The sequence below is a fragment of the Neovison vison genome, chromosome 1, assembly GCF_020171115.1.
Source record: "Neovison vison isolate M4711 chromosome 1, ASM_NN_V1, whole genome shotgun sequence".
NCBI classification, from domain to species: Eukaryota; Metazoa; Chordata; class Mammalia; order Carnivora; family Mustelidae; genus Neogale; species Neogale vison.
In genome coordinates, this window is record NC_058091.1 from 50129927 (window position 1) to 50154988 (window position 25062).

Here is a 25062-nt window from a genome sequence, read left to right on the forward strand (position 1 = left end):
TTTTCTAGTTGCTAATATGAGTTGGTGCTGTCTTCAAACTATAATTTATAAAGCATGCCAGAGTATCTCGTTTTCTTTTAGACATCACATTGAAATATTTTCATGGATTTTTTTCATAGAACAATATTAAAAAGTTGCATATTTTTTTCTTATTTTGTTTATATTTAGCTTATAAATACTTGAAGTTGAGAATTCAGGATATTTTTCATAGTTGTAGGTTAGCTTGAAATAATGGAGTTAACAAAGACCTAATTTCAATTAATTTGCGTTGTCTAGTTAACAATTTCAGTAAACATTGAGTTCTAATCTTGGATAGGCATTGTAGTTTTATTGCCTGGAATGTCTACAGAAAAGTGAATTTAAGCCTATAGCTTTCACATAAAAAAGTCATACTTCTAGTCTTCATAACTTTTGCTTAGAAGACTCACAACATTTTGTTGGTTGGTTGGTTGGTTGATTTATTTATTAGAGAGCAGGAGTGGTGGGGGTAGGGGAGGGGAAAAAATCTTCGGGCTTTGTCTTAACAACTCTGAGATCATGATCTAAACTGAAATCTAGAGTCAGATGCTTAACCACCTGAGCCACCCGGGCACCCACCACATTTTAATTTTAAAAATTGCATTTTAAAAAGTTCTTTCTGTGGCCAATTTTGTATTACTGCAGCTTTACATTATATTATTTATTTTAATTTAGGGAAACTTTTATTTATATTTTGTATTTTTCATTCTTTCTTTTTTTTTTTTTTTTTTTAAGATTTTTATTTATTTGACAGAGAGAAAACACAAGCGGGGGGAGAGGGAGAAGCAGACTCTCCACTTGGCAGAGAGCCTGACCTGGGGCTCGATCTCAGGACCCTGGGATTAGGACCTGAGCCAACAGTAGACATTTAACCAACTGAGCCACCCAGGCGCCCCAGTATTTTATATTTATGTTTTTAATATAAAGTGTGCCTTTGGTGTTATTTTTTTACTTAAATTATGATTCTAATTTGGTACTTTGTGTTCCTGCACTGAAAACACTGTTTATTGTTTCTTAACTTACTAAAGCAGGGTTTCTCAACAAATGCATTCCTGATAATTAGGGATAGAAAATTCTTCATTGTGAGGGGCTATCCTTGCCTCTACTACTGAGGTGCAATAGCAGCCCTTAGTTGTAAAAAGGAAAAATGTCTTTTAACATTGCCAAATATGACGTAGAATCACTTACCCAGAATCATTGAGAATCACTAGGTAAAGAAAACTAAGATGTTAAATTTGAGTTTCTAAAGATTTTTCTGATCTTGGTTAGGTTTGCAAATTAATACTTGTCAAAAGCATAGAGATGAGCAGGAAATTACTGTATGTGCCTCCCAGCCATCTTACCTTCATAGTACACTTCTTTAAATCTTTTTCAATACCACATGTTAGAAGTGGAGAAGAAATTTTTAGCGACATCCTTCCTTTTCCCTAGACCCTTAGGTTGCTAAGCCTTAGTAATAGGACTTAGTGCTTGAGAGATGGAACAAGATAGGGGAGAATACATTTCTTTACATTCAAGGGAGATAGAGTTGTTACTATACAGTAATTGTTGGACTACAGCTACTAAGATAAGCTTCTGACATCTCCCACTATTGTTGTAAATATACTCATAGAAATACTGCTCATCATGGTAACCGATAAGGTGTATTATATTTCAGGGTACATTACAGCTTTAACAGGCTTTTTGGGCATTAGCTTAGCTTAGTAGCCAATATAAAAAAAATCTAAGAACACAAACCTTCAACAAATTAGAAACTGCCTATTTTTGAACCTAATTAATAGACCAAAATTATGTTCTTATTTAATAAAATTATGCCTTCATGTGCTTTTTCACTGTTCCAACTTTTTTTTTGTTTCTCCCGTACTCACTGGCTTCAGATTTCTTGAAGTTTATGGTTTCCTCTCTGATACTTCTGGTTCTGTCTCTTGTTAAACTACTACTAATCAGTTTGCCCTGCTTGGCATTAATCTAAAACCTTATTTTACAGTTCTGTAAAGTACCCTGAAGATGCCTGTGGTTCTGTTTTAGAATACGTAAACCTTGTGTGTATGCTTCTATCCGTAATTTTTAAGTTATATATAATTGTATTTCTGTTCACACATCAGTATCAGTAATATTTTCTGAATATTTTCTTCCTTGTTACTTTAAGTAGAACTGGACTGCATATTGGATGATATTCCAGAAGTTATCTTTGGATTTTTCTTTACATTCAGAAAGAAAAGAAGACACTCAGTAATCTAGTGTTTCTAAACTGGTGCGACATTGTCTTTGCAAATACACAATGTTGCTTCTCTTTAATTTCCCCTAACACAGTTGAGGTTATATATTTTCTTAAATTTTAAACTTTTGAGTCTTGTAATTGGATAAGATGGTAATTGAAAAGTTAGAATGCCTTGGTTTTAAATTATGTACAAATATTTTTAAATATAATGATGTTAAGACTTATGTTTTGTTTGTTTAAGGCGAGTTTCTTCCCTAATGTGGGAAGTTCGATACATAGAGCATAATACACGGACATTTAATGAGCCTGGAAGCCCTATTGTGAAATCTGCTAAGTTTGTGACTGATCTTCTTCTACATTTCATAAAGTGAGCTGTTTTTTCATACTTAATTGTCATTATTTGAAGATGTAAAATATAAAAATGTAAAATGCAATTACATATATGTCACATGCTGTGCTGTAAATTAGTTCCATTCAAAATAGAAAGCATATAACATCAGTCTAAACACCATGAAAGTTGTGTTACAGTTGTGTTCTACTGTTAACATTTAAAAAATGGATCCTTCTCTAAATCTAACCTTTGGACAATAATAATGAGGGTAAGCATGTATAGAACATGTAATGTTTTACCTAAAGTAGTTCTTCTAAGCCAAATAATAATTACAGGTTGGAGATATCTCTATCTGTAATTAACAGTTAAGGAAACCACTTTAGAGGTGTACATGTTTAATTTTCACAGTAAATGAGTGTCTTCCATCTAAGAATTTCTCATCTTAACATTGTATTGCCCCTGACAAGTTTGTAAAAAAGTATTTAAGTAGTCCAGCCAGAAACTAAATTTAACTTTTAAAATTCTTCTTAAAATTTAGGTTTACTTCCTCATTCATTGATCTTAAACCAAGAATAATAACTATAGCTATTTAAGGGAGCAACACTTTTATATTTACCTTGGGAATTTTATATAGTCGAAGAATGAATTGAGCCTTCTAAACTGAAACCAGAGGAATGATGCCTGTTCGGTATAAAGTACTAGTCTTGAGTTCATATTAAGGTTATTTTTATTGGATAATTTTTTCCAGTAAAGAGAGAATATATTTTATAATTTAAGTTTAAGTAGTCACCTGCTGTTAACTGTCTCTTTCACATGCAGGGATTATTGAAGTGCTTTAAAAGACATCTCTAGCTTCATTCTCATTACTCAGAATAATCATAGGGTGCCATTTTGTGGTGTTAGGGGTTTGTTTTTGATAAGGAACATAGGTAATTTCAATGTAAGAAAACACCAAAGGAAATTAGTACAATAAATGTTATATCCTACACTCTGCCTTAATTCTCTAAAGAAACCTGTTGCCTTCCAAATGGTTTGGAAGCTATTTTTATTATCCTTGTGCCCCCACCCTTAAAACTGGTAATTAAGAATTAGTTACCCATGGAAGATTGTTTATATAACTTAATTATAATGCCTTGTAATATTTTAATTATAAAGAGTATATAATTTTGAATTATATGTATGTTTCTTTTTCCAGAGACAGGAATTAATAAAATCACATGATATATAAATTCACACTTTAGTGAAATAATTTAGATGAAACAATTATTTTTATATTTGGAATAGTCTTTAAAAATGTATTCCTTTCAAATGTTATTTTGAAATACCTTATTAGGTTAGTATTTAAAGCATTTATATTGTATATATCTAAAAATCCCTGGCATTTCTTAGAGGTACATAACAAATGTTTATACACTTTTAGCTGACAGTAATTTTCAGATGTTAGGTATATCTTGCAATTTTGATTATTCTGTTTTTTAATTGAGTTATTTTGCCAAATTTCTTATATAGTCAGGTGTTATGAGAGATACTTGAGAGGGAAATGTGTATTTACCCCAGTATAATTTCATAGATAAATTTTTTAAGAAATTTTAAGGAAAAACTAACAAGGGAGTCTGTGTAAAAGTTTAGATGATGATCACTTCTAGCTTCTGATAGTGGAGTTTTAGGTACAGGGGAGAAGTGTGTTAAACTGTTATGGACAAGGTAGATATTGAGAGATTTAGGAGAAATTAGATGAAAGGAAAGCCATTGTAGGGTTAAGGAGTGGCATGAGGTTGGAAAGTAAAGGGTTACTAAGGGAATTAAGTAATTTAAATCAGGTGAAGTAGAAGAGTACAAGAGCAGCAGTAAATCACGAATTTGAGTCAGATCATGGAGATACTTGAATACATTTCTATCTTAACTCATAGAGAAGAGACAAAAAGCATAAATAGCGGATTGGTTGCTACATCTAACTAAGAGATGATGAGGGTTTAATTTATGGAAATGAGAAAGAGGCAGAAGCCAAGAGATTTTGAAGGTAGAATCACAGAACTTGGCCAGTGATTGGGTTAATAAGGAGGCAAAAGGGAAAGAATAGTGAAAACCCATGTATTACTTTAAGAATAGTAATGCTATTGAAAATAGGAGGAGGTGAAGAGTGGCTGGGAAGTGAAAATAAGGTTTAGACATGTGAAATTTTAGATAATGGTAGGAATCTCAGAAGAGTTCGAGCAAATTATAGGAACTTAGAATTCATTTACACAGATAAACTACAGATACATAAGATTAAAGGGCAAAAGCTGTAGTGACAAGGGAAGATGACTAAAAAACAAAATTTTAGGGAATGACTAAACACTTAAGAATGAAAAGAAGAAGACAGGACATGTAATAGCGTTCCCTTGTGTGCTGAGGAATGGAAGAAGGTGTTTGCCATATAGCAGTGATCTGAACAAAGACTGTAGAGGTGGGAATTGGGTTTCATGTAATGAAACAGACCGATTGGAAGCTCCACATAGGGTGGAGGGACGGGGGTAGGTGGGTGGGTGTAGAGTTTTTAAGTCAACCAATGAAGAAAGCCTTTAGCTTCAAACTTCATCTTAAAATCTGGTTTTGTTAACAAAATTAAAGGGAAAAAATCTTAAAACTCTAATCTTGTATACTAACACTGCCTTGTTGTTTAGGGATCAGACTTGTTACAACTTAATTCCACTGTACAATTCAATGAAGAAGAAAGTTTTGTCTGACTCTGAGGTATTTCATATTTCATATTTCATTCAGACTATGTTCATTCATTCATATAGTTCATTCAGACTATGTTGGTCTTTTTTTTATATATAAAAAGAAATTTACACAGTATTTTTCAGATAAACGCTGTTATGAAAATTAGTTTTGGCTAATGCTGTAGTTTCAAAAAAGTGGTCCAGAATTTTCTTGTTATAGTTATTAAAACATTGTGCGGGGGGACTTTCTAATGAATCCGTAAAATGTTCCAGCATACGTTGTGGGTTTTCCAAAGTGTAAGGGTAATAATTGGCATATAAACAGCAATAATACTATATGAACTCTAAAGACTAAAATGAAGTCTAGAATGTTTAATGAATATGATACTTCCTTACTTCAAAGGAAGAAGAGAAAGATGCTGATGTGCCAGGAACTTCTACCCGAAAGAGAAAGGTAAGATACTTTTCGTTTTAGCAGGAGTGCTTTATATGAATTAAAATGTATTAAAAGTGCTTTTGTTTAACTTACAGTATTTTTAAAGACAGATTAAGTCTTACTTCAAATATGTTTCTATCACAAAATACATGGTTTTCAGAACTAGGTGAATGATATTTTCTATTATTTAAATTAACTGTATATTACCTAATTATATGAGACTGCATTAAAAATGCAAATTTTATGATATTTGTCTTTCTCCGCTTGACTAATATCATATGATCTCCCTGATATGAGGAAGTGGTGATGCAACATGGGGGCTTAAGTGGGTAGGAGAAGAATCCATGAAACAAGATGGGATAGGGAGGGAGACAAACCATAAGTGACTCTTAATCTCACGAAACAAACTGTGGGTTGCTGGGGGGAGGGGGGTTGGGAGAAGGGGGTAGGGTTATGGACATTGGGGAGGGTATGTGCTTTTGGGTAAATTGGAAGGGGAGATGAACCATGAGAGACTATGGACTCTGAAAAACAGTATGAGGGGTTTGAAGTGGCGGGGGGGTGGGAGGTTGGGGTACCAGGTGGTGGGTATTATAGAGGGCACAGCTTGCATGGAGCACTGGGTGTGGTGAAAAAATAATGAATACTGTTTTTCTGAAAATAAATAAATTGGAAAAAAAAATAAACATGGTAGAAAATTTTTCTAGTGCATGTTTAGAACTATCTAATTATTCCCCAATCTTCATTTTGTATACAGCATTTACCACTTAAATAAACAATCATGACCTTGAAAAAAAAATGCAAATTTTACTGTATAAATGTTACTTTATTATTATATTTGAACATTTTCATTTTAGGACCATCAGCCTAGAAGAAGATTACGTAACAGAGCTCAATCTTATGATATTCAAGCATGGAAGAAACAATGTCAAGAATTATTAAATCTCATATTTCAGTGTGAAGATTCTGAGCCTTTCCGCCAGCCAGTAGATCTCCTTGAATATCCAGTAAGTATTTTTGGAAATAATTTCGTTACCTGTCAGTTTGCTATATAGCTCATATATAACAATTAGCCATTTAAGTTGTTATTTCTTATGATTATCATTTATTTCTTCATTATTAAATACATGTTGTCATGTATTTGGTTATATGGAGCATCTAAGTCAAGTAGTATGGTATTTAAAACAAAGAACCTTAAACTTAGACTCCACAAAGAATTAGTTTAGAGTGTTTAAGAGTATTTCTGAAATACTGTATACTTCATCAAATCTAAAATACCAATGACTTACTTTAATGTACCACCGAGAAGAATGAAATGCTGCCAATTAAATTTGAATTTGTTATTTTGGTTTAAGAGATAAAATGGAGAGATTAGAAGCATAAAACAAAAAAGACCTTACTTGAGTGGGAAAAGGAGTGAGGCAGGTATTTTTAAAAATTTAAACTAAATACAATTTCTGAAAATGAAATGTAAAATCATTGAAATTAAGCTTTCGGAAAGATTAGGAGAGATATGGTAGATAGATGAAAAAATTCAGTGAGAGAGAGAGACTAGACAGAATGGGAGAGGGGCAGTATTTGAGGAATCAATGGCTGTATACATTTTCTAGGGTGGAGAAACATTTGACAAAGCGTGACTCCTGACTAGGATATATATATGAAAAAATCTTTTCCTGGAATAATAGTCAAAAAGCAAAACTCTGAGGACAAAAGAAAAATGTTAAAACAACCATACAAAAAATAAGGGAGGGACCTATTTCCATAACTCTGCATAATTATACTTAGGTGTCTAAAATCTAAACATTAAAGCTTATATCTGTCTCTTCCTTTCTGGGGAAAATTCCAGAATAAAAATACCTAATATGTGTGAACACATAAAAATACCTAATATGTGTGTGTGGACACACACACACACACACACAAGTGTATATATGAGTGGCTTTATATATCCAACTCTGAATACTGGTACAGTATCCATTTTACTAATGTTGAACTGAGGCTCACATTAAGCATCTCTCCAATATATGTAGCTGTTTGTTGGCAAAGTGAGAACAAGAGCCCATATTTTGTATATCTCATGCAGTATTCCAAGAGAGTAATTAATTTATAAGAATATAATCTCTCGTAAGTATTTAAAATAATGAGAACAATATTTAGAGCTTCTCCTTCCACCAGCCAAAAGTATTAGCAGACAAGTAGAAGAAACAAGAAAAAATTCTAATTTGATCACTTGTTTCTTACAGTACCCTTTGATGGAGGGTTGTGTGAAGACTTAGGACTATTTACTTTTTTTTTCTTTTTTTTTTTTAAGATTTTATTAATCTATTTGGCAGACAAAGATCACAAGTAGAGAGGCAGGCAGGGTGGGGGGGGCGGGGAAGCAGGCTCCCGCTGAGCAGAGAGCCCAGTGCGGGGCTCAATCCCAGGATGGTGAGATCATGACCTGAGCTAAAGTCAGAGGCTTAACCAACTGAGCCACCCAGGTGCCCCAGGACTATTTACTTTTTTTATTACTGTTATCAAGGAGAAAACTGGACTTACCACTTTTTATATTTCAGAATTAACTCTTAACTGCCAGCCTAACTCTAGCAGAATACTTAAAGCAGTCATATTCTTCATACTTCAGCTTTTGTATTGAATTTAATCAAATATTTAAAGCAAGATTTTAAAAATTAAATTTTTATGCAAATTAGCATGCTTTATTCTATCCCATTCATTTATTCAACAGAAGTGTATTGAGTGGTTACCATATATTCCATATACTATACTGACTAAGGAAATCCATGATACAAATCAAGAAAAATGAAATGTTTTACATAAATATATTTAACATTTCCCTAAAATCTGAAGTTTGTAAAGACAATATGTCATAATATTCAATATCCAAGTAATTATAGTTTGTGTCAAAGTTGTTAGTTACCCTTAAGAGGTTAGAGAGGTTAGACACTGTTCGGATGATGTTACCATTGCATAAAGCAATTTCATAACTTCTTTAACTTACCCCTTCACCCACCACACACAGCTATCTTTAGAGTCAAGGTTTCAGGGACACCTGGGTGGCTCAATTGGTTAAGCATCTGCCTTTGTCTCAGGTGATGATCCCACGGTCTTGAGATCAAGTTTTCCATCAGGCTCCTTGCTCATCAAGGAACCCACTTCTCCCTCTGCCTGCCACTTCTCCTGCTTATGCACTGTCTCTCATTCTCTCTCTCTCTCTCTCTGACAAATAAATAAATAAAATCTTTTAAAAAAAAAAAGTCAAGGTTTCAGATACGTACTTTTTAACCCACTGAGCCACCCAGGCGCCCCCAGATACGTACTTTTTTAAAGGCCATTTATATGATTTCATTTCACAGGAAAATCTGAAATCACAATTTACATTTTGGATATGTTCTTTTCTATTTCACTGTCTTTTAAGTTTTTATTTTCATTCCAGTTAACATACACTGTGGTGTTAGTTTCAGGTGTGCAGTGTAGTGATTGAGCACTTTTTCATACATTACCCTGTGCTCATGATGACAAGTGCAGTCTTTAGTCCCTTTTAGTAACCATTAGTTCTCTATAATTAAAAGTCTGTTCTTACTTAGTCTCTCTCTTTCTCTCATTTTTTCCCCATTGCTTGCTTGTTTTGTTTCTGAAATTCTACGCATGAGTGAAACCCTGTAGTATTTGTCTTTGACTGATTTATTTTGCTTAACATTATACTCTCTAGCTCCATTTGTGTCCTTGCAGATGGCAAGATTTCATTCTTTTTAATGGATGAGTAATAGTCCATTGTGTGTGTGTGTGTGTGTGACATCTTTTTTATCCATTCTTCAGTAATGCTGCTATAAACATACAGGTTCATGTATCCTTTTTAATTAGTTTTCTTGTATTCTTTGGTTAAATACCCAGTAATGAGATTGTTAGATCATAGGGTAGTTCTATTTTTAATTATTTTTTTAAAGATTTTATTTATTTATTTGACAGAGAGAGATCACAAGTAGGCATAGAGGCAGGTAGAGAGAGAGAGAGAGAGAGAGAGGAGGAAGCAGGCTCCCTGCCGAGCAGAGAGCCCGATGCGAGACTCGATCCCAGGACCCCGAGATCATGACCCGAGCCGAAGGCAGCAGCTTAACCCACTGAGCCACCCAGGAACCTCCATACTGTTTTCTCCTGTGGCTGTACCAGTTTGCATTCCCACCAACAATGTATGAATGTCCCTTTTTCTCCACATCCTTGCCAATACCTGTTGTTTATTGTGTTGTTGCCATTCTGACAAGTGTGAGGTGATATCTCATTACAATAATGTTTTGATTTGCATTTCCCTGATGGTAAGTGATGATGAGCATCTTTTCATGTATCTCTTGGCCATCTATATGTCTTTAGAGAAATGTCTTCCCATGCCTTCTTACCATTTTTAATCAGATTACTTGTTTTGAGGATGTTGAGTTTTATAAGTTCTTTGTATGTTTTGGATGCAAACCCTTTATGGGATGTTATTTGCAAAGACCTTCTCCCATTCCACAGGTTGCCTTTAGTTTTGGGACTTGTTTACTTCACTGTGTAGAAGCTTTTTATTTTGATGTAGTCCCAATTGTTTATTTTTGCTTTTGTTTCCCTTGCCTCAGAATACATATCTAGAAAAAAGTTGTTATGGCCGATAGCAAAGAGATTACTGCCTATGTTCTTTTCTAGGATTTTTATGGTTTCAGGCCTCACATTTAGTTCTTTAATCTATTTTGAATTTAATTTTTTGTGTGACACCAGTGTATTTTAATAATTTTGTATATATTGTAAATACCTGAGCAATGCTTAAAAAAATTATAACAGAGAGTTACAGTAATAAACATAATGCATGAATCAAATGAAATCTATTCAAGTAACCCACGGGAAGATTGGGGAAAAAAAATAAACAGCAAAACAAATAGAAAACAATAAAATGACAAATGTAATTGAAATCATATAGTGTGTTTTCCAGCCACAGTGAAATCAAACCAAAAATAAAACAGGAAAATCTCTGATCACTTAATTGATAACTAAATAAATATGCCTCCAAATAATCTTTGAGCTCAAAGAAGTCCTATGGAAAATAAAGCACATTGAACTAATAAATGAAAATACAACATCAAAATTTGTGGGGTGAGGCTAAAACAATGCAGGGAAATTTATATCACTAAATAGTACATCAGAAGAGAAGTCTCAAAACAGTAACCTATACTCTCTCATCAAGAACCTAGAAAAATAAAAATAAAACTAACCTACAATGAGCAGAAGATGGGAAATACGAAAAGAAGATTGAATGAAACTGAAAACAGAAAAACAAAAGAGAACATCCATAAAATAGGGTTTTTATCCAGGGATGTAAGATTCATTCAGTATTCAAAAATCAGTGTAATTCATCATATTAAAAGAAATGACATGATCATATCAATTAATGCATTTGAAAAAGCATTTGACAAAATCTAATACCCATTTGTTCTAAGAATGTACATGTTAGATACGGTATAGATACGGTACAGTCAACATTGCCACAGGAGGAAATTATTATGGGGCTTAAAAGGAAATTTATTGTGCGTACAGGTCCCAGAGATGTTGCCACTGAATGCCAGTTAGAGCCACAAAGGAAACAGCAGGTTTCGGTCCAGTGGCAGGAAACGGGAGTAAGGGGGATGCTTAAGCCAGAGCCTTTATTGCACTCTATTTCTATGAGAGAGTCAAGACAGGGTGAACACTTTAGGACTGGCTAGTTTGAATAATTCCAATGGGCTTTGGGGCAGAGGGGTGGTCTCTAGTTGTCTGGTAACTGGACCTTAGGACAATTCAAAGCAGAGGAAATACTGGCTTGGTGTGTTGGAATTAGATAAGGAGATGGTTGGTTTACATATGAAAGATGTGTTCTCAGTGCAGCTTTTTGCTCTCTTTAAGAATTGGTTGGGAAAAAAAAGAAAAGAAAAGAATTGGTTGGCCGTGGGAAGAACAGTCTGTCCTCAGGTCTGTAAGGATCCCAAAAGATCAGAGCATCAGGAATACAGAAAATAAGAATATATAATAAGTGTAATTAGCCCTATGATGAATGGATGCCAGATAGATAAATATATAATGTAAGAAAATAGCACCATTAATGATAAGAAAAAAAGGAAAGGCATGAAAAAATAAAAACTATTAGAAAAAAGGAGCCTTGATGAGGAAATAAGGGATTATTAAAAGTTGCAGGACTTGTACTTACCACGGGAATTGTATGTGGATCCCTGTACTGAGTAGTAATATTTTCTGTTTTTGTTTTTCTTCTCTTAGGACTACAGAGACATCATTGACACTCCAATGGATTTTGCTACTGTTAGAGAAACTTTAGAAGCTGGGAATTATGAGTCACCAATGGAATTATGTAAAGATGTCAGACTTATTTTTAGCAATTCAAAGGCCTATACACCAAGCAAAAGATCAAGGGTATATAATTAAATTGTTTTTATTTATGTTTACATTAAATGAAATCTGTAAAAACTAGGCTAAGTAACTAAATGTTGCTTTAATTAAAATTTACAGCAAGATTGACCTTCTATTTTATTTTTATTATGTTCTTAATAGTATCCTAGGGGAAGAAGGATTCACATCTTTCTTCTATAGAATAAGTGAGGTCACTAATGTTTAGGAATGCTTTTCTTAACACATATAACATACATATTGTCCTGGTATATATTAAGGTTATGTGGGCTTAACTTTTCCAGCTGTTTTTTACATTAATGGAAAGGCATATTTGTGAATGATTTCTAAAAATTAGTTAAGTTACAAGTATCATTTATCTTTCTTTGGGCTGACAGGACATCACAAAGGAAGATATAAGGAAATTAAATGAAAAAGAATAGATGCTAATCCTAAAGTAACAATGGAAAACAGGTTCAGAACCTCAGGGATAGTTTCAGTGTGATAGAGTTCACAGGAATTTTGTCTACATGAGCCATGTGTATTGATACTAGGGCTTTTCTTTAAGAATCTGTAATCTTGAGAGGTGCCTGGCTGTCTCAGGCAACCAACATGCAACTGTTGGTCTCGGGGTTGTAAATTTGAGACCTGTGATCGTTGTTGAGATTACTTGAAAATAAAATCTTTAAAAAAAGAAAAGATCTAAAATCTTAGAATATTTCTAATCTATATATAAAAATAGTAATTATAAAAATGCTTTCCCAATCCAAAGAGATTGGGGAAAAGTAGTGTTTAAATTGTTAAAACTTTTTGCTAGAAAAATACTCAAGTTATATGTTAATATTTACTGAACAAGCATATTCCTTTGAGGAATGTTTAAACACGTTTTTTTCTTACTACAGATTTACAGCATGAGTTTGCGCCTGTCTGCTTTCTTTGAAGAACACATTAGTTCAGTTTTATCAGATTATAAATCTGCTCTTCGTTTTCACAAAAGAAATACAATAACCAAAAGGAGGAAGAAAAGAAATAGAAGCAGCTCTGTTTCCAGTAGTGCAGCATCAAGGTATTTGATTTATTTTAAAAAGCATCAACTAATCTATAACTTTGTCATCTAAATGATAGAACTCGGTGTTTTTTTAATACTTCCTTTACTATTCCCTATATTGCAGAATGATATATTTGACATGCAAGTTCCTAAGATGTGGAGGATTTTTAATCTTTTAACTAAAGCTATACTAGTGTAAGTGCTTAAATTCAAACTGCTAAATCTGTACAGTAAAACAGCATTTTTAGGGTAGTGATGGCATCATGCTTTCTGTCATATAACTGTAGCATTTATGGCAATCCTTCACTAAATATTCACTTTCAAAGGCTCACAATCATATGAAATCCACTACAAATCTCATATTTTAACATATTTCATAATAGTACAAATATTGAATCCAACAGCATTAAACAATTTTATTCATGTACATGAAGCTATAAGAATAACTAATGATATTATTTTATTTACAGCCCTGAAAGGAAAAAAAGGACGTTAAAGCCCCAGCTAAAGTCAGATATCTCTACCTCTCCATTCTCTACACCTACACGAACAATACCACCACGGCATAATGCCACTCAGATAAATGGTAAAACAGAATCCAGTTCTGTAGTTCGAACCAGAAGCAATCGACTGGTTATAGATCCAGTTACCACTGAGCAACCATCTACTTCTTCAGCAGCAAAGACTTTAATTTCAAAAGCTAATACATCTGCAGTGCCAGGGAAAACAAGTAAGAGTCGGTTATAGATTCCAAATTGAAGATTGTTTATTTTTTTAATTTAAGCTTTTATTTTGCCAAATGAGATACACTGGGTTTTAGTAAATTCCAACAAACAGTGTTAGTTTTGCTCTCTTTATTATTTGTTTTTGTTTTTAGTAAGAAAAAATTGAGGTTTAGGAGTGTCAGTGTAGAATAATGCTTAAAGATGGCAACTCTGATGTGGACTGCCTGAATATAAATCCTGGTACCCAGACTTGGTAACAATTTGCCAAGGCTTGCCTTCATGATCTTGAAGTGACTGGACAGTGTCAAGAAGTTCTGAACTGTTAAGAGTTTATTTATGTATTCCTATATTTATTTATGTATTTATGTATTTTCCTGTTTGAAAGTTAGTTTCTTAAGGAAGCATTAAGCAACTCATAGGTTTTATCCTTTTGGCTAATTCATGCAATTCAGGTTAGAAGTAATCCCAACTTCTTGCTTGTTTTTAGGTTAAATAACTACTAGGTTTTAATCTTGTGTGTGTTTGTGTGTGTATTTTAGTTCTAGAGAATTCTGTGAAACATTCCAAAACCTTGAATACTCTTTCAAGCCCTGGTCAATCCAGTATCAGTCATGGCACTAGAAATAGTTCTGCGAAAGAAAACATGGAAAAGGAAAAGCCAGTCAAACGTAAAGTGAAATCATCTGTACTCTCTAAAACATCCACTCTTACAAAGTCCTCACCTGTCATTGAGCAAGGTAAGGGGTTATTATCTTCCAAGATATATAGTAGATACTTCTTAAAAATGATGAATGATGCTTTTTGTCAGAGGTAGCACTTATATCCACTTATTAGGTTGCCCATTTAAAAGTCACACATTCTGGGGCACCTGCGTGGCTCAGTGGGTTGATGCCTCTGCCTTCAGCTCAGGTCATGATCCCAGGGTTCTGAGATCCAGCCCCGCATCGGACTCTGCTCAGTGGGGAGCCTGCTTCCTCCTTTCTCTGCCTGCCTCTCTGCCTACTTATGATCTCTGTCTGTCAAATGAGTAAATACAATTTTAAAAAGTCACACTTTTTTGTGTGAAAAGATGTGAAAAGAGTTCACATCTCTTGATTTGCAGCTTTGTGCCCAAAGCAAACTGTATTGTCATTAAACTTTAAATTAAAAGCCATAAGAAACTTGCTATATGGAAATAACAAATTCTAGAATCAAAGGCTTTTAGTGATGTGAATTGAATTGTTTCTGACTTGATTATTACAACATTTTAGACAGTGTATTCAAGGGCACTGGCTGGCTCAGTGGGTTGAGCATCTGCCTTTGGCTCCAATCATGATGCCAGGGTCCTGGGATTGAGTCTTGCATTGGGCTTCCTGCTCAGTGGGGAGTCTGTTGCTTCCTCTTCCACTCCCCACTGCTCATGATCTCTCTCTCTTTCTGTCTTTCGCTTTCAAATAAATAAATAAGATCTTTTTTTTTAAAGTGTATTCAAGAAGTTTAAATTAAATTGGATTTAATTAACCCAATGTAACAGTCTTTACTTTTCTAGAAAATTTAAGTTCCTACATCACAAAATTCAGCACACTGCCCTCATTAAATAGTAACTCATCAGGGTTGTCTACAGCCAAACCTCTATTATCTTATACAACTTTTAATCCTGTAGAGTGAAGCTTCCAGATTCTGTCATCTGCAGATTTGCATTGTAAAGACATGTGGTCTTCAAATGTGAGATTTGAAAAATGGTGAACATAACAACACATTCTGTGACATGTTAAAACAGTGACGGCTAGTTGGGAGGAAGCAACTCAAGAATAAGCATTTTGTGTTATGACTTCCAGAGTATGCCTAAACGATTTCCCCTTCAATGTTTTCCTCAGAATCCTCTCGAAATTTAATTTTTCTACTGAAACGTTCTCTTTTTGATGAATGGCGTTGGGACCTACCCCCTATACAAACTTCAAATCAGGGAGTCATTTGGCCTCTTCCAGACCTACTTCACAGTCATTAGTTCTTGTTATTTCTGGTTCCTTAATATCTGTAAAATCCATTCCTCCTCTCACTTCTATGTTCTTAATTCAGGCCTACATAATTTCTCACCTGGACTGTTGTCCTAGTTTCCTAACTGGTCTCACTGTCTTGATTCTCAGCTCTTCCTTAACCAGTCTGTCTTCCATATTGTGTGAAAGTGATCTCTCTGATCATTTATCCCTAGCACATGTTGTGTGTACACCCATACACATGGCACCCACTTGAAATCCTTCCCTGCTTTCAAATCATACGTGGAGTTAATGTTTTTACCTATTATATAAGACTCTTCTTTACTTGGCTGCTGCCTAACATTCCAGCTTTCTTTACTTTCTTTCTCCTTTTTATGTGCCAGCTATCCTATAACTTGGAAGTCCCTGAATTTTCATTGTCCTTTTCTTCCTTTTTTGAATGTCTTTTTTCCCTCCCAATTTAATGGTTTCCTGTTACCTTTCAAGTCTCACTTCGTAATTGCATCTACTCCAGGAAGCTTCTTCTTGGGTTCTTTAGACCAAATCAAGCATTTCATCTTCTGTGTTCCCAGAATACCCTATTCATTGCTTTTTGTGGTAGAATATTCTTTATATATGTCTGGATCCAGTAGAATCTGAACTTCTGTGTTTAATTACTTTTTCTAATCACCTATACTTAGTATAATAGTGGACAATAAGTGTTTGAATTAAGAAGCAAGTGTGCTTGCTTGGGCAACACATGTATTGATAAAGAAGCAAATGATTTTGTATATATGAGTTTTTTATATTTTTATATTTGCTTCCTTTCTGAACTGAATTAAAAGTTTTATATAATATATTGGCTTTGATTTTGTCACTTTGTGCCCTACAGAAATCAAATGTGTATAATGAATTGGTTCTAGTATTATGATAGTGAGGTCCAATTTGATTTATAAGTTTTGAGTATCACAAATATGCAAGAGTTACCAATACAGTAATAACTATTGATACCTGAATTACCTATTAGAATCAAGAGGCAGTGCTGTCAAGTAGAAATATAATATAACCCATGACATCCACATGGTTCAGGTTTTCTAGTAACTACTACTTGCAATAACAGGTGGAAGTTACCAATTTTAATTATTTACTCCATTATATCCAAAATATTATTTCAACATGTGATCACTATTTCAAAATGTACAGTGCTTCAGTAGTCACATTTCAATTTAATTAAAAATTCAGTTTCTCAGTTGCATAGCTGTATTTTCAAATGCTCAGTAGCCACATGGTTAGTAACTACCTTCTTGAACAGCACAGATCCACATAAAGAGAGCTGCATTTGTTCTTAACCTTTTTAGTTTATGTATTGCTTTGTAATGTTGATGAAACCTGTAGTTCTTTCCTCCAGAAAATGCAAAATTTTGTATTCACACAAAATTTAGACCATTTCAAGAAGTTCATGGAGTCCTTGAAGCCACACTACAGAATTTCTATAGTGGTACATGGACTGGATATTTAGATTCCTTGTCAGTAGTCTTAATGTAAAACAAGATATATAGAATCCTCAGACAGGTTTAGTGTAATCGTGTTAGAAAATGCTTAATTTTTTCTTTCACACGCACGTGTGCGCACGCGCACACACACACACACACACACACACACACACTTCTTCCTGCTCTCCTTTCCTTCATTATGCCAGAATACCACTAAAGAAAGTTATTTGTACTCTGGGGGTCAGGAAATGAGGGCTTTGCCTTTTCCCGCTGCTTCTGGCTCTGTCCTCTTGTGACTTGATTTTTTTTCTTTATATTTATGAAGGGTAATTCAAACCTATGACAAAATACAATACCATTATGAAGAAACATTCTCTTGAGAAGCTGTTTTCATCTTTTTATGAATTTTCTCTAGAATATTGCATTGCAGATCACCCATCACAACTAAAATCTCAGAACTTTGAAGGAAAAAGTTAGTGGAAATACATGTTTATCATCTTTTTCCTTCAGCTGATGGGGTAATAGCATTTTTTTTTTAACACAGAATGGCTCTAGTATTTTATATTTTTTATAAACCATAATGACCTTTATCAAGAAGTTTGCCTCAATTATAATGGTGGCATACATAATAGATTTGATTGATACATGGAGTTAGTACTGCTTATGATAATAAATCAATTGTTTGTGATTCAGTTACATAAGGATATAGGACCATTTCAAAGAGCCTGTGAAGAAAAGTGCTGTTTAGTTGTTTATTTCATCCTTTTTAAACAATTTTGAGAGCACAGTTCATGACCAAGAGTAACTTATTTCTACTCTTGTAGTTAGGATAGATGAAGAATATCAAAGGTATTGGTAGTTTTTGGAGAATAACTGATGTAAATTATTCCACTAGATGTACTCTTAAACCTCTTATATGATAGGAGAGGAGGTTCTTTTTACTTCTGAGGGACATAAGGAAATAGGTAGACTGTAAACTCTTCTGTGATCCTAGAGAGGGTGTGATGATCACATCCAAAAAGGGAATGAATCATTCCACTCTTGATAGTCCCTTTTTATTCCATCCCTAGTAGGAAAAAGTGATTAGAGCTAAGTAGAAGGGGATGATCTGCTTATGTATTCAGATTACCAGGTTAAAATGAATAGTTTTTTTTTTTTTTTAATGTATTTATTTGACAGAGAGAGAGATCACAAGTAGGCAGAGAGGCAGGCAGAGAGAGAGAGAAGGAAGCAGGCTCCCCTCTGAGCAGAGAGCCTGATGTAGGGCTCGATCCCAGGATCCCGAGATCATGACCTGAGCTGAAGGCAGAGGCTTAAACCACTGAGCCACCCAGGCGCCCCAAAATGAATAGGTTTTATACTAAGATAATTTCCATAATTGAGCTGCTTAAAGGTAGGAATACAAAAAACTTTTTAATGAGGTGAACAATAAGGTTCTTTGTGGTTGCTAAGTTCCATACAATTATATAGAGTCATTTTGTGCAATGGAAACAATGCTTCTGTATTACAACATGTAGTAAAGGTAATAGTGGAGTAAGAAATCTTGGCTAATCCCAGCTCAGTCATAATTTACAGTGTTAACAGGTTATTTATTCTGAGTTTCATTTCCCTCTTGTGAGGTCATTAATATTTCATTGAGGATCTTTACCTCCTCTGAATTTTAAGTAGAAAATGTCATTAAACTATTAGCCTTTTGTTGGCTCTTTTTCTCATTTTAGTAAAAACAGAAATCAGAATTATGTTGCTACCTTAGTAGTGTCCTTAATGACTAGTTTGAGGGTCAAATAAAAAAAGCAATTCCATATATTAAGTGTGCTGTTGTTCCTTTTTAGCAGATTGTAAGAACAGTGCTCTCATACCAGGAATTATGTTGCTACCTTAGTAGTGTCCTTAATGACTAGTTTGAGGGTCAAATAAAAAAAGCAATTCCATATATTAAGTGTGCTGTTGTTCCTTTTTAGCAGATTGTAAGAACAGTGCTCTCATACCAGGAAGCATTCAAGTAAATGGCCATGGAGGGCAGCCATCTAAACTTGTGAAGAGAGGACCTGGAAGGAAGCCTAAGGTAGAAGTTAATACCAGCAGTGGTGAAGTTATACACAAGAAAAGGGGTAGAAAACCCAAAAAGCTACCGTATGCAAAGCCAGAAAATTCAGAGCAAAATAGTGTGCATTCAATCAGAGATGAAGTGGTTCCTTCTTCTACATGCAGTTTTCTTTCTGAAACTAATACTGTAAAGGAGGATTTGTTACAGAAAAAAAGTCGTGGAGGCAGAAAACCGAAAAGGAAGATGAAGACACAAAAACTAGATTCAGATCTCATAGTTCCTACAAGTGTTAAAATGCTAAGGAGAAGTAACAGAAAAAAGACAGATGATCCTATGGATGAGGAAGAAGAGTTTGAGGAACTTAAAGGCTCTGAACCCCACATGAGAACTAGAAATCAAGGTCGAAGGACAGCTTTCTATAATGAGGATGATTCTGAAGAGGAGCAAAGGCAGCTGTTGTTCGAAGACACCTCTTTGACTTTTGGAACTTCTAGTAGAGGACGAGTCCGAAAGTTGACTGAAAAAGCAAAAGCTAATTTAATTGGTTGGTAACTTGTACCAAAATATTTTACTTCAAAATCATAAAGCAGGTACAGTTAAGGAATACGTAGAACTAAGGCTTCTGCTTCCTTGCTGCTATGGTGGATTAGGGAATGTTATGATTTGATTTGCAAAAAAACAAACAAACTTACAAGACACTTCACTTCTTTAAATGAATATATATATATATATAAATATATACATATATATTTTAAATGTTTGCTATTTATTGCCCTTAGATAGGTTATGCATTTCAACATTCATTTCATTCACTGTTTGAAACAAAAGAAATTGAGGACCTATAATGAATTCCCAGTTTATTTCTGGAAAAGACAGTTCTGCTATACTCTTAAGGAGCATAATATTCCTAGTGATAGAGCATTTCATGTTAAAATGAATTATTTTTTACCAAGCCTGGTACATTTCTATTGAAGCAGAAGTCGTGCCCCTAGGAAGACAGATGTTACCAGAGTAGCAGTAAATTAAGAAGTGTGTTTCCTCTAAAGATAAATATAAAATTCCCACCATTTGATGCCCTAAAAAGTTTAATTTTAATTATAGAATGTTCATCTACAAAGAATCTAGACAAGGCTTTTGCTGTATTCCATTTCTGCCAAACGTAAGAGAAAATGTACTGATGAAAAGGAAACATATCCACATTGGAAAACATTTAACTGTCTAATTTTTCAGACCTTGATTCTTATATCAATCACTCAATCTCTGTTTATTGTGCCAAAGACTGAGAATCAGTGCAGTGGAAAGCCTGTTTTTGACTGTCAGGACAGCATACACTTTTCAATATTGGAAAGGCTATATATTATTCTAAAGAGCACGTTATTAAAAAGAGTTATGCTGAGATGTATCTTTTTTTGGTACTTAATAGTAGAAAATAATGCACTGGTGGGTCCTTTGACAGAGATGTTTTAGAGAAGATGTTTAAGTGGTTAAAGGATTCAAGGAAAATACAGGAAAAAGGTATGGGATTTGATGTTTACTTGTTGATCTGGATTAATGTCATTTCTAAACTTTAGACATATCTAATAGGCTAAAATGACTTACAAAGAAATGTGTCTGTGTGTGTATGTGTATATATTGATAAATGGGTATAATTAAATATATATACAAACACATACTTATATACTATTACCCAGGTATAAATTCTTTTTTCAGGATTTTTTAGATAGTGGTAGAATAAAAATAATTTTAAAATGTCATACTTTATAGTTTAATTTTAAGGGGAAGATTGGTTATTTTCAATTATTAAAGGTTAAAATAGGCCAAATCACTTTTTATGCAATCATGTTTTATACAGTGGTCTCATTGCACATTGTGTTTTTTCTGCACTTTTTATGGTATCCTTATCACGCTGGTATGTCAATATACACCCTAAAGAAAAATTCCATTTAATGATTGTGCCTTGTATTCTATTATTTTTTGCATCATTAGTAAAATTAAGTTGTCTATTGTAAATGATAACTATATGACTTAGGAGAATGTATTGCTATATGTACTGCTATGGAAAAGGAAAGCAGTTATTTATTTGTTTATGGTACAGTTAGTTATTTTATACCTTAAAAACCAACATAAATGCCATTTCTATTGTTTAAAAATTATTGTCCATTTTTTAAAAAGTTTAAAGAATGTAGTATTTTCTGAGGACTGGTATGGTACAAAAATGTAACCAAAATTTTCAGATACTACATTTTTAAAAAGTGAGGATGGGAAAATATGTATCAGCATGACCCTTATGTAGAAAAATAAAGTCTTTAATTGAAACTTGGCAAAATAGATTACATAATTTTATTTCTTTACTTATTTCTGATAGGGATAAATGTTAGCCGTCATTTAATTGTATTGAAGAACAATGGAAAGTGATACATTTGGGCTTTTTAGATCATTTGTAACTAAATTTGTACAGAAATCCTCTGTGAAATTAAGTAAACCATTTTCCAGATCTTAACTGGATTGCTGTGATTTTACAGTTTAGAAATAATTTCAAATTTTTCAGGTTTTTGTATATTTATTTTTTTCTAACAAATATATTTAACTATATAATTAAAGTTCAGTAGTAAACTCTTCATAATGCAGAAATGGATGGCTTGGTTGTATAGTAAAATGAGTCTTTCAGTTACACCATTATTGAGAATAATGTGTATGTTTGAGATTTAAGTCATTAAAGTAATGTGTTGCTTTTGAAGGCAATCTCTTTGAAACATGTAATTTCCTGATGTTATCTGCATTGTGTTGAAAAAAATAGACTATAAATCCATTTTTGTAAAAATTATGTGTACAGTTTTAAGGTGTGTACAGAAGAAGAGCGTACAGTCTTAGAGTGGAATATATACCTCTAGTACGATGTATGGATTAGTTCTAACTCTTGAGCAAAGAAATGAGTATTTACCATCTTACCTGCAACAAGTAAATGTACTATTCCTGTTCTCTAGACACTGTATATTTATGACCTTATTTGGACATAATTAGACACTGGTTTCTTAGTAAAGCAAAATGACTTGGATTCAGATTCTTTGTAATTGAAAAACTTAAAAATGTATTAGTAATGCCAGATATATTTAGATTTTATATTTTTATAATTTAGCTTCTATACATTACAAAAGTTGAATTGAGCAGTTTAAGTCATCTTCATATTTTTGTTCTGTTTGACCAAATATCAAAAATATTGGAAAAATATCCTGTTTGAGACAGTGACACCATGTATGTACTCTTTGTAGGCCAAAAGGAAATGTTGACAGTTGTCTTAGGTGAGCAATAAAAACCTCAAGTTTATTGAAAGTTTCAGAATACATGGAAAATATGTATCAATTTATATATTTTTAAGTACCTAACTCTGATATTCTTTCCCTTCCCCTCCAACAGCCTCCAGTCCTAATCATATCTTAAAAAGTTATAAAATGTTGCAGATAGCAGTTGAAACGTTCAGTTTAATTACAGCCTCACAACTCTGGGCAATAGACATATACCTTCTTAAAATTTTTCCTTTGCAATCTGCTATTATATCATTAGATTATTTTCTGCATAAATTTATGTACTGAAGAATGTTGGTCTTGTTTGCATTGTTTTTATCGGCACAACTTCACAAATTTGAAGACTCTGTTACAATTATTATGAAAGTATCTTCCCCCTTAAATTTAATTAGAATAACTCTGTAGAATAATTGTGAGCTCGATCATGTCACATCTGAGATAGGAGTTTGGCTGAATTTAGTATCACTTGGAAGTGAATTGCATAAGATAGACTGGTCATGCAGCATTATGTTAACATCTATAGTAATGCCCCTTATCCACAGTGTAGTAGTATATTAATCAGACATTTTAACAAATGTATTCAAATAACATTTTTGCTTATGTGATACATTTACATGTTTTAAAAATCTGACTTATAAATTAGTTCTTCTAGTTAATAGTATTTTAGCATTCCATTTTATCCATGCATACCCCATACCTATGTATCTCGCACATGTCAACTGGAAGCAATTTTGATTTTGTTTTCTATTTAATGAAGACAAATTGTTATTCTGAATGTTTTTGTTCACCTGAAATTTGTTTTTAAGTAGGTTGAAAGGACCAAGATACTTGAGTGTTTAAAGGGCTATAAGCATTCTCCTTATATACAGGAAATACATGATTTTAAAAGTCATAAAAGAGGACGTACTTTTATGTTCTGTGAATTACTCCCCTACTAAGAAAGTATTTAAGAAAGTATTTTTTAAATAACAGGTTGTGATGTGGTTTAGTTATATTTAGGTGAGAATTTATTTTCCTATTAAAATTTGAAAAAATACATCTTTCCTTAACTTTCCTCCTTGCAATTACCCTTGGTTCCCCAAATTTCCAAGTGATTTGAACTAAATATTACATTTACTAAGAAACTACTTATGTTCTTAATTATACTGAGCTAAGCACTACAAATGATGTTTTTGTACAATGTACAGTAACTAAGAAGAGGTCAAATTGAGTCAGAAGACTGTAAGTACTACCACTTTTGACGCTCCAGAGATAAATCTTGTACACACTGCAGTTAAACAATTAGAAAACATTATGAGGTATAAAAATATATGTTATTTTTAGTTTTGATAGCTCTGTGTTGAAATACTATTTTAATGCAGATAAAATCATCAGGAAATTAACCTTTCTATGGCACAAACCAAATACATAATAGTGGGTGGCTATGAGTTTCTACATTTAAGGAGCTAAGAGAATAGGTTTGAGATGATATATAGTACACATGATATGATGCAGAGAGGCACACACATGCTCATTACTTTTAAGATTGTGTGTGTTGATTAATCACAATGGTAAACTATAAATTGAGGCAAAATACAAAGTTACATTTTTGGACCATATTAAAACTGCAAGAAGATGAGGTCTTTATTAAAGATCTTTTAGAAAACTTAAATCCTGTCACACGATATTTAGACGTGTAGAATGTAGCTCAATTTTTTAAAAGTAACTGACCTAGAGGGTTGAAGTTAAACTGACACATTTTCAAATTAAAATTATACTTATTTTGTACAGGAAACAATGTTAAACGCAAGCAAATCTGTTGTATGTAATAAGTAACACAGAGTTTAAAGACAAATTATTTAGCTTTATTGAGGTTTTTGTTTTTTCCTTCCAGAAACCTGGAGTATCATGTTATAAACGGCAGTCTCACACCAGAATAGCAGTGCCCTTTCTTTTTGTACATATTGATTGGACCTTTCTTTACTGTTATGTGGACACTTTCTATGTTAGTTTTGATGCATAATTCTTTGAATCCTTTTATACAAACTAGAATGTATGTGTAAGAATTCCTGTCCCTGCAATGTAGTAACTACAAACTTATTTTTAAATAAATAGAAAACTTGTTTTTCTAAGCTATTTTGTAGAGCCTCCTGATTTGTTTTTTGTTTTGTTTTGGTAACACATAAGCACTCAGTACCCATTTAAACAGGCACTGTACCAAAGATGCTGTTATGTAAATGCTCTAGCCCAATGTTAAAATTACTAGCCAGTTGGGGTTACCCTAATGCCAAAATAACCAAAGGTTGAAAATAAGTCCCTTTGCCTTTTTTTTTTTTGTAAGATTTTACTTGTTTATTTTAGAGCGAGCATATGCACATGTGTGCCTTAGTGAGCAGTAGGAGG

General features: G+C 33.4%; 1 protein-coding gene across 4 annotated transcripts in view; it reads left to right on the plus strand.

Moving 5' to 3' along the window:
* Window positions 1-24795, plus strand: part of LOC122905214 (pleckstrin homology domain interacting protein) — a 134521-nt gene extending 109726 nt beyond the window's left edge. For 2 of the 4 annotated variants that reach the window (XM_044246881.1, XM_044246874.1), the window contains exons 32-40: window positions 2481-2606; window positions 5234-5303; window positions 5676-5726; window positions 6566-6715; window positions 11985-12137; window positions 13013-13176; window positions 13629-13888; window positions 14423-14620; window positions 19293-24795. In XM_044246881.1, coding sequence (XP_044102816.1) covers window positions 2481-2606; window positions 5234-5303; window positions 5676-5726; window positions 6566-6715; window positions 11985-12137; window positions 13013-13176; window positions 13629-13888; window positions 14423-14620; window positions 19293-19930 — 1810 coding nt within the window. In that variant the 3' untranslated portion in view covers window positions 19931-24795. Of the gene's footprint in view, window positions 1-2480; window positions 2607-5233; window positions 5304-5675; window positions 5727-6565; window positions 6716-11984; window positions 12138-13012; window positions 13177-13628; window positions 13889-14422; window positions 14621-19163; window positions 19191-19292 lie in introns of all 4 variants that reach the window. The other 2 variants (XM_044246892.1, XM_044246900.1) reach the window with 2 other exon arrangements.
* The last annotated feature ends 267 nt before the right edge of the window (window positions 24796-25062 follow it).